Source organism: Larus michahellis, chromosome 8 (assembly GCF_964199755.1).
Source record: "Larus michahellis chromosome 8, bLarMic1.1, whole genome shotgun sequence".
Taxonomy (NCBI): domain Eukaryota; kingdom Metazoa; phylum Chordata; class Aves; order Charadriiformes; family Laridae; genus Larus; species Larus michahellis.
The window spans coordinates 338480-348816 of NC_133903.1; the positions used below are offsets into that span (position 1 = coordinate 338480).

General features: G+C 46.8%; 1 protein-coding gene across 3 annotated transcripts in view; it reads left to right on the forward strand.

Moving 5' to 3' along the window:
- Window positions 1–10337, forward strand: part of POLR3E (RNA polymerase III subunit E) — a 32801-nt gene that overhangs the window by 20459 nt on the left and 2005 nt on the right. For all 3 annotated transcript variants that reach the window (XM_074598169.1, XM_074598170.1, XM_074598171.1), the window contains 5 exons: window positions 969–1126; window positions 1407–1471; window positions 3044–3540; window positions 8313–8390; window positions 9266–9391. In XM_074598169.1, the coding sequence (XP_074454270.1) occupies window positions 969–1126; window positions 1407–1471; window positions 3044–3540; window positions 8313–8390; window positions 9266–9391 (924 nt within the window). The remainder of the gene's footprint in view (window positions 1–968; window positions 1127–1406; window positions 1472–3043; window positions 3541–8312; window positions 8391–9265; window positions 9392–10337) is intronic.

Sequence of the window (10337 nt, forward strand, 5' to 3'; positions counted from 1 at the left end):
GTTCACAGCGTGTGCATTACTGCTGACTTTCAGTGTTGCTCACCAGGTGTGCCTTCACTTTGTGACAGGTATAGATACATCCTCTTTTTGGCAACGTTTCGAGCAGCTCCCCAGTTACCACAACTCCACAGGATATGACTGGCCTTGTAGCTGAGCCACTGGAATGTATCTTGTTCTCTCATCTGTTTCAGTGGAAAGCCGGACACAGTTTGAATTAAGCTGACGGATTGTGCACCAAAGCAGATGCGTGCTTGTGCAGTCCACACTAGCTAGCTACTCTGCTTTGGGTGTGTTACAAAAGAGCAACTCTTCTGTTGGCATTTGCTAGTTGTCAATATTGAATAAAAGCTTTAAAGCAACTCAGGCACCTGAATGTTCTGTTAAAACAGGCAAATGAATGAGAAACATTAAGTAAAGAGGACGGAAAATTGTTTCCTTAAAATGCAGTAAAATGATAAAACATGAGTCAATTTATGCACAGACCATATATTTTTGGAATGTAAGATCCAGCGCTGCTTAAAAGCTGTGTGTGTGTGTGTAGGTGCAGCTTGTCTGACCTGCAGCACTAAAATAAGATTAACATTGTAGAATATGCTTCTTTGCCCAGTAGAGTCTTTTCATCTCAGTATGGAAATTCCCTTTTCGTCACAAAACATGCCATGAGCTATTTGACTCTCAGGTGATTAATCACCACTGCTCTCTGAAGTCCTGTGCTTTTAACATCGTGTGAAAGTGTTGGTGCAGAGAAGGTTGAGTATCTCTGACTTAGCCGTGTGTGTATTCATGGAGGTGCCCCATCTATCTATCTATCTGTCTGTCTGTCTGTCTGTCTATCTATCTACCTATCTATCTATCTATCTCTCAAATCAGCCCATCTCTTCCTGTCTTGTGGAGCAATGCCCATTGCTGCATGGTTGCATATGTCCTATGTAAATTGACTTCCATATTATTTTTGCTTTTTCTTTTAGCTTTGCCCAGAAGATGTGAAAGACTTCCTAGAGCACATGTCTGTGGCAAGAATAAACAAAGGCTGGGAGTTCATGCTGCCTTATGATGAAGACTTTGTTAAGAAGCATCCAGATATAGTTCAGAGGCAACATATGCTGTGGATGGGCATTCAGGCCAAGTAAATGACTTATTTTATTTTGGGGAATAAGATAAAAACAGAGGGCTATCTAGTACAAAGTTTATGTAGACACTGATAGTTAATTTGATCTGTGTAGCCTTGAAGGTTTCCCCCCTCACATTCACCAGGCAGTGGTGTGGTGGGGGGTATCATTCAAATCATTCCTGTTCCTTGGCTTCCTGGAGAAATTGAGTATTCTAACTAATGGCTAAAGCTGGCGTGGCTGCATGCAGGCATAACAACTGAAACTGTCCTGGTATATTTTATCTTTGTTTTTCAGATTAGAAAAGGTCTATAATCTCTTAAAGGAGCACTTGACACCAAAGAAACAAGAGGCACAATCAGGTAATGATCCAAGCGGAACATCTTGAAGCACATGCATCCTTCCATATTCCAGGGTGATGTTTTGGAGTTCCTTTCTGGTTTTGAACATGGTGGGGACTCGTCTTGCTTTGTTTGATATTTTTCCTTTCTTGCTATTTCCTCTGGATTATTTGAGACAGATCTTGGTCTTTACTGGCACCGCTGATGTTGGGGTGACACAAGCTTACTGTAGCATCCTTGTAGCAGAGCAGGGAGGATTCCTTGGCACTGGGGTCTTGTCATTTGATAGTGTAAAACCAGCTGGTTCTGTTATCCACTTCTTTATTTAAGGCAGTTTGTATGGCGTAAGGGTGCAAGCAGCTCCTGAAGAGAGGACAGGGCCAGTGCACAATTAATTCTCACCTCTCAGTTTGCAAGCTAACGTGCATGAGGTGATTTTTTCATTTCCCCTGATTTGCACTGGGCTTTCTGTGGTGTGGTTGAGGGCTGAGCAATTAATGAGGAATGCGTTTGGTAGGGTGCTGTAAGGAGGTGTGAAGTCGTCGTTTTGATATCCTTCTCCACCGTGGATGCCAGTGAGAATATTAAAGTAGCTGCTCCATAATCCTAAAAGATTGTGAAAACTTGAGAATCCGGAGAGTTTTAACGAAGCATTTGGCTCATTGCCGGACACTGGAGCCAATGGAGTACAAGTGGAACTGACACAAACGAGCATACGAATCCATTTCAATACCCTGTGTCTGATCTGCTTGGAAGGATTAGGTGTTGGGTTGTTTGGAGAGGATTAGCGAGCCTAACAGCAGAGGAGGTAACAGCATGTGTCCTGTGCATGCTTTTACCTTAAACACAGCACTCCTTCATTTGGCATTGAGACTGGCTTCCTCTGCTTCCAAGACACCACTTCCTTTCACCTTTGGATAGCTGGATGTGGAGAGGACATGGGGGAAGAGGCACAGGATTGTATGGGAAGGGACTCCCTCCTGTCCCTTTCTCCCCATCACTGGGTAATAATACTTAGGAGATGGTCTCAGACTTTCATACTGTGCACCTCACACTAAAAGGGTGCTCAGGTTCACTGTTAACCCCTTCGCTCTCCTCAGTGTACCTATAGGACATCCTTATGCTGGCTCTGGCAGTTGCTGCGACAGGCCCCACCAGCCAACAGAAACTCAAAAAAAAAAAAAAAAAAAAAAAGTTGTTGGGCAGAGAAGCATTGGGTCACAAGTAGAGATGTTCGAGGAGCCTGTATCCTGGTTTCCTGATTTGCGGAAAACGTCCTAGTGATTGAACATGTACACTTTGTCTTTGCTTCACGTTCCATGACTGGAACACCCTTCCCCAAACATCTGGTTTACAGTTGTCAACATCTTTATCTTTAAAAAAAGCAAACACCACCACCACACCCCAAAAAAAAGCCACCAAAAAAACCCAAAACTAAAGTAAAATCTAATCAACAAACTGGGTTTATGCCTTAGATTTCACAAGAAGATGATGTTTCCTGGTTTTATTTCACTGTGAGCTCTTCAAGAAACATTCTGCAACACTAGAGCCCTGGTTATGGTGGGATTTATGGTGTCTTTTGTTTCTTACTAGCTCGTCCATTGCTGGTTTCTGGGGAGCAAAGGGTCAACATGGCTAAAGCAAAAGTCAAGCAGAACTATGGGCAGCTGGAGAAGGATTTCCAGAAGCAAAAGGCAGAGATGAAATCAAATGACACCTCAGCCAAGATGGATGTTTCCAATATCCGCATTAAAGAGGAGCCTGTGAGTGATGAGGAGCCGATGGATACCTCGGCTTATAAGGGCATGAACAACGGCATTGTCAATGGCCTCCATGCAGAGGAGGACTCCACGGACTCTTTAAATGGCCACTTGCCCGGAGGCTGCATTGACCGGGTAGCCCAAGAACTGAAGGCTTTTGTGTCGTCAACATTTAAGAAACAATTTGTACTCACCCTGAGTGAGCTTAAACGGTTATTTAACCTTCACTTAGCCAGTCTGCCTCCGGGACATACGTTGTTCAGTGGCATTTCGGACAAAATGTTACAGGACATGGTGTTGGACACTGGCTGCAAACAGATTTTGGTGCCTGTAAGTATGTTTTTCCCTTGGTGTACTTTGGGGAGGAGAGACTCGGGGAGCAGTTGAACACCTGAGCTGTGAAATGTGTGTGTCTTGTGCTGGTGGTCTGGAAGAACAGATGTTCTCCGAGTAACTGTCCAGTATTGGATATGTTGAAGCTGCTGGAGGTTTGTCTGGCATCCTGCTTCAGGCAGGCCCTGCACTCTGCTTTCTTTGCTGCGTGGTATGCTGCATAGCTTGGTTGTCTTTGGGGCTCTGTTTCTGCGTCCACGCTGTTGGATCGCAGTGACTCATTGTCCCAACTCGCTTCTGTTAACATAGAATCATAGAATGGTTTGGGTTGGAAGGGACCTTCAAGATCATCTAGTTTCAACCCCCTGCCCTGGGCAGGGACACCTCCCACCAGCCCAGGCTGCTCCAAGCCCCGTCCAACCCGGCCTTGAACCCCTCCAGGGATGGGGCAGCCACAGCTTCTCTGGGCAACCTGGGCCAGGGGCTCACCATGTGATCTAATGCAGTCGCAGATTCCCATCAGCTCTTCCAGAGTTGCACAAGCTCCTTCTCTCAGGGACCGGGACACAGGTGGGGGAGGAGAGGTGGCGGTGACCGCCTGGGAGCAGCAGGGCACACCCAGCAGAGCCCTCTGGGAAGCAACAAACCATACCTGCAGCAGGTTTCTTCGGTCAGTCCTTTCCACCTAGACTTGTGGAGAGGTGTCTTTGTTTCTTTGTCTTTATGGAAATGACGTGTGATTGCATGAGACAGAGACAGGTTTGTGTGACAGTAGATTGCTTAGGAAAGGAAAAGGAATTTGGCATCATGGGAAAGAGCCTAAGAGGGAATTAATTTTACAAGACATCTGGCAGTGCTGATTGGGTCGCAACTAGAAAGAGTTTGGGAGTCAGCTGCCGTTGGGGAGAGAGGGAAAGAAAACGTGTGAACTGCTCGGAAGAGCAGGCAAGGCAGAAAGAGGAGGAAGCAGGCAGGCTGACAAGAGGGAGCCTGGAGCATGGGGGTTGAAACCCAGCTAAGGAATAAAGGTTGCTTCTGGGAGGGGCGCAGAAATAACACGTTCAGTCGTGTGCAAAGTACTTGTTGTGGCACCTGGGAACCAAGTAACAGCCTTGAAATGCCACTAGGGAGACCACCAATTTCGGTACTTTCTGCGTTCTCTCTTGACAGCTTCCAAGTCCTGGGGTAATGTTTGCCTGGAACTGCCTCGGTGCTGGCGAGGCGCTCCTTTGTACGCGGTGTAATGCGTGCATTTGCCATGCTGATGGTAAATAGCTGAGGGCATTGCTGCTCTGTTACTTGGGACTGGGACTTGTTTGCTCTGGAAATTTGGGGATTTGGGAAATTATTCCATCCACTCTTTGCTTAAAGGCTGTGAGGAGTGAAAGTGAGATAGTTTCTTTTTTCAAAAAACAACCAAAATAAAATCCTCCTGAAGATAGGTGGTTGGGAACTTCCTTCTGTCTGGAAAACCCTGTCACAGGAGACGTGCAGAGGTGTACAAGTGGTCACTGGAACGTCTCCTGCTGGAGGTCTGCTCTAAGTTTTAGTTCTGCTGACCCAGAATTTACTGCAGAACTTGAGATCTTGTACAGAAGCCTGTATAAGCCTGTACTGTTACTAGCAGTGTACATCGTTTCCCCCAAGCCTCTCCTGATGCTCTGTGCAGACGCCAAAGGGTCCCGAGGCTGGTTTTGCTCTGTGCATGGGCTCGTATGCTTTGGTGTTTCTTGATTGTTCCCCTGGACAGTTTCGTCACAACACTACCAGGGCACCTGAGCTCAGGGAAAACCTGGAGGGTTGTTTAGCGTGGGGTTTCACAGTTGCTCATTAGTTTTCTGTAACTGAAAGTGCTTTGGTGATAAAAATCAATGATCTGAGGTAATTAAAATTATGTTATTATGTTCTGTGGGGCGTGAAGACACTCATAGCTTACATGCTGCCCTATTATAGAAAAGATGGTGCTGAAAATGGCAATTGAAACTTTATCAGGGGAATGCAGGATTTGTTATAAAGCTGACCAACTGCACTAGGGTATGAGATAAATAGTATTTGTGGGGAGCCAGAAGAGACACCGCTCCAGCTGCCAATGGGGCCGTGGGGAGGCCTGCAGGGTGCTGTGCTTGCCTGCACCGTGTAGCCTCCTTGAGTGGGAGGGAAAAGCATACGTAAAGAAGCAGCGAATCCTAGGCAGAAGCACCCAAGTGCAGGGGGCTGCTGCCGCCATCCCCCAGCAGACCCCATCCTTGTCCCTATCCCCAGGGTGGCGCGGGCTGAGCCTGCGCAGGAATCTGCCTCCTGCGCGTCTGCACCCGTTCCTGCAGACTGTGGGTGTGCACGGGGGGGGGGGGCTCCTGCTGGCTCCCTTCCCGTGGTCTGTGGAGCAGCAAGCTTCTGCCCAGATCTTGAGGATATTTTTGGGGCATCAGGAAATAACGTAAGTGTTGCCGACGTCCTGCCTGGCTACAGTAACAGGAGAGGAATGCGGCCCCGCACTTAGGGTGAACGCTTTGGGCTAGTGCCGATGCCAGGCTCCTGGAGAGGTAAGCTCAGTGGTTTACCTCTAGGATTATTCCAGCTGGTAAGTCTTTTTCTGGCAGACTTGGCCCCTTTCCGTCTGATTTAACTGTAATGGAGGCTGCCTGGCAGCAGGTGTGTTCAGAGCGTGCTCAGAGAGACGCATCCCAAATCCAGGGGCTCCTCACAGAGAGCTTCCCTTTCACTGGGGCAGCCCTGGGGACCAGGGGCAGCGGTGCATCTCCTGAGAGCCCTGCACTAGCGCTGGGGCTCGGAGCAGGAGGGGGCACAGGGCAAATATTTTAAAGAAGGGTTTTAAGGCAGCGGAGAGCTGTTTCAAGGTGAGGCTGGAGAGATTAAGATAAAATGTCAAAGGGACAGCAGATGGCAAGACAGTAAAGCTTGCACACATCTCTGAAGAGTCGCTGGTGGCATTTCCTGCTCCTGGGGACAGGCCGTGCGACAGCAGGGGCTGTGGGCAGCAGGGTTTGCAGCAGTTTGGGAGGAGGGGATTCTGTGGGGTTTTCTCCCCAAGTTAGTATTGCGTTGGTCTGGAAGCAGTTTCCTCCCAGAAACACAGCTGGTTTTCAGAGGTGTGGCTGAGGCGGGAGGAGTTTGTGCTCTCTCTCTGTTGACAGACTTTCTCTGAGCGAGGCAGCTTGTGGCCAGGTGCTCCCGGTGCCCTGCGCTTTGTCTGTCGTGCTGCAGCTTCTTCTTCTGGAGGGAAACTGAAGTACTTGATTTTATCTGTGTTGAAAGCATACAAGAGAGATTATTCCTCAAAAGCGAGTGTTCTTACAAGACGAGAACTATGTCGGGTGTTGCGAGCCTGATAAACCTGAATCCTGGCTCTAACCCAGGTGTAAAGCCTTGTTATATTCCAGACATTTGGACCAACGTGAGAGCCAAAGTTCCTAATCCCACCAGGCAGCTCCCACTGGAGAAAACTCTTGCCCTTTGCAATAAGTTCAGAGGCAGAGCGTGAAAGGAAAAGCCCATCTTTCACTCTGCAATGCACAAGTCTTTTGGCGTGGTGTGATAGAGTCTGGCAAGAAAGGTTTGGTTTTTACCAACCGCCAGGATCGAGGGATGCTGGAACAATCAGGACTGGCTTGTTAGCTTTTCACAGATGATTGATTTAGGTTGTCTGGGCGGTTAGCAAGGAATAAATTGTTAGTGACAGACAGGAAGAGACATGTCAGGAGTGAAGTCATATTCCAGCATTGCTCATTAGTCACTGCTTTAAGGGGAAATTTTGAGGCAAATGGATGATTCGAGGCATGGAGTGGAGGCAGTTGTGTTCCTTCCTGTGTACAGGGGTGTGTGAGGCCTCTGCCTCAGAAAAATCAAATGTATTTCTCTAGCTTGGCACATGATTAAAAAAACCAAAACAAAACAAACCAACAACAAACAAAACCATTTCATTTTTGGAGCCTGAAATGAGCAAGCGTCTGGTTCACTGTTCCATCAGCATTCAGTCTTCTGGAGTCCTGTAGTATGCCCCAAAACAGAGATGACGAATACAGCAGAAGCACAGTGCTTGTCAGTAATGCTGACTTGGAATTAGTGAAGCAGGTAAATACAGGATAGAGTCTGAATCTCTAAAACCTGCCACTGTAAATGTAAAAACCTCCAGAAAGACCCTACAACGCACTTGGTGCCCTCAGTTGAATACTGCTTTGGATGGCCTGGAAGCAGACACTTCCAGGACATCTTGCATGAGATACTGGCTAAGGTCCAAGCCTTGGGATTGTTCTGGTGTATGGTCGTTGACCCTGCACCTGTGGGAAATGGTCACCATGCAAAATCCACAGGATTCCAGTGTGCCCAGCAGTTCCCCTTTAAAGCTCTGAGGTGGTTGACATTGTGCCAGACATGGCGCCAGGGCCCCTGGTTACCCCACCGTGACCAGAAGCATCAGTCAAACATGGCTTGGGCGTATCAAGGCACACATCGGGGTGCTCATCCCATTCCCTAGGCCATCGTTAGCCCCGTGTTAATTTGGGATCTGTGCTGCAGGCTCAGCCACCAGGACAGGTGTCTGCCCTGTGGCTGCAGGACAGGCCCTGCCTCAGGCGCCAGGGCTGCCAGAGCACAGTCACCCCTTCAGGTGCGGAATGGGAGAGGAGCTGATGTTGTTCCAGCAGTTCCCATTACATGGCAGTAATAGGTGTCCAGGGATGCTGTATCATAGGATCATTAAGCAGAACTCATTAAATAGGTGGTTATTTTTAACAGCCTCTCGTTCTCAGTTTCCTCCACAGACTGCTGCTTCACCAGATGAGCTAAAGGTCTATGCGCTTTGGGAAGCTGGTGATACTTATGATCAGGTAAAGATAAAAATGTGACATTCCCATATGTGTGCTTACTGAGCACTTGGCATTGTGTTTCTGGGACTGGTACAGCAGGTGTTTTTCAGCTTTTGGTATTGAAGTGTCTGGTTTTCAATATTAGCCTATTTCCAGCTGAGAGGAAGCTCTTAGCTCGCAGGGTCGTCATTGCTGTGTCAAGACAAGGCAGCGTGGGCAGAAACGACGTAATGTGTTGGAGATACTTGTCAGTAACTAGCTCAGCGGAATACAAATAATTTCGAACCTGTGAGGAGAAAGGACTCTGCGATGCAGGCCTTACACCAGGATCCAGCCCAATTTTTTTGGTCTTCTGATGGTAATGCAACATTAACCAGAGAGGAAATTATGTTGTTACCTGGTGCGTCTGTTTATACTTAGAATAGGAAATGATTACAGCATATGTGAGCATCTCCTGAGTTTTAATTGCTATCAGAGCAAATTAAGTGAAAGGGAAGGCGTCTAACAAAACATGGATGGGCAGCATAACTCCCGTGTCCGTGCTCTAAATAAATTTTTATAGGAAAGAGTCAAGCAGTATCCAGCCTCCTGGAAGCACTTGAGAGGAATTTGTTGCAGCCCCTTCCTCACCATGCTCTTGCACCTTTGGAGTGCCCCAGGTCACAGGACGGGCGCAGGCCTGGCCATGGGGCATGAAGCGATCCCTGTAGAGCCCTCAGAGGCAAGGGCACGGCTAGAGCGCAGATGTGCATGGGATGGTTTTGGCATTACGAAGCAAGAATCCTCTGATGCAGTTCAGTGAATGTTTTGTACAGACTGAGGCATGTGCATTTTGGATATATAGAAAGATAGGAATAATTGTTCTCTTTGTATTTATGATACATTTTCTTTTAAAGCATCGCCAAGTGTTGCTTGAAATCTTTTCAAAAAATTATCGAGTGCGCAGGAACGTCATCCAGAATCAGTTGAGTCAAGAATGTGGAGAAGATCTAAACAAGCAGGAGGTGGACAGAGTGTTAAAGGTAAGTTTCTATTCCGTTGTGGGTTTGATCCAATTAATACATGAATTTTTAATGCTTGGTTTGAGCAAAGGATCGTATTTTACCTTGAATTGACAAAACAATTGATGTTGGAATGTGGACAAAGCCTGGTTTTCAGCTTGTTTTCTTAAAAATACACTTGTCTCATTCTACCTTCATTGCCTTCAAGGACTAGTGATTTTTACTCACGCGTTATTTTATATTATTGCAGCAAACCTTTATTTGTTATCTTGGACCAGCGGAGAATAGAGTGTAGTAAATGTGATACTTCAGAGTTATTTTTAAATAATGCAGAGTTAAACATTAAGGAGGTGGGAGGGTTCTGCACAGTGTTCTGAGTTTACCAGCTGACTGCTGTTGATTAATGCTGAAGAGCGCGAGTGCCACATACTCAGAAGGAAATGCGTTTCATTCTCTAGGAGGACGTGCAGCAGAGTATGGAGCAAAACCATAGCCAAAGCAAGCAGGCAAAGTAGTAGTTAACACATTTTATTGTGAAAGTTTATTGGAATCCTTTCATCTGTCTTTGAAGGCGCACCACGTACTTGCTAAAGAAGTTTAAGGTATAAAGTGCTGACCACGCAGCCCATGATTGACAAGCTTTAAAAGTCATGCAGGATGGCTAAGTGGAAGGCTGCCAACTAATGTAATACTTTAATCACTGTTGCTGGGCCTTTGCTCACTGTCACCCACTTCAGTAAGACAAGTGCTGAAGTACTTTATTACATTGGGATCTGGAAACGTAATAATAGCATATTTGAAAAATTACAGATCTGTTGATGTGATAGTGTGTAAATTGGTCGTGCTTGAAAAAACCTGGTCATCTTGGCATTAAACTAAGCTCAAACATTTCTGCCTGCTAGACAGTATGTCCTGGGGATTGCCTGTGCTGGAGAGTTGTCAAGCGACTAGATGAGCTTGAGTATCG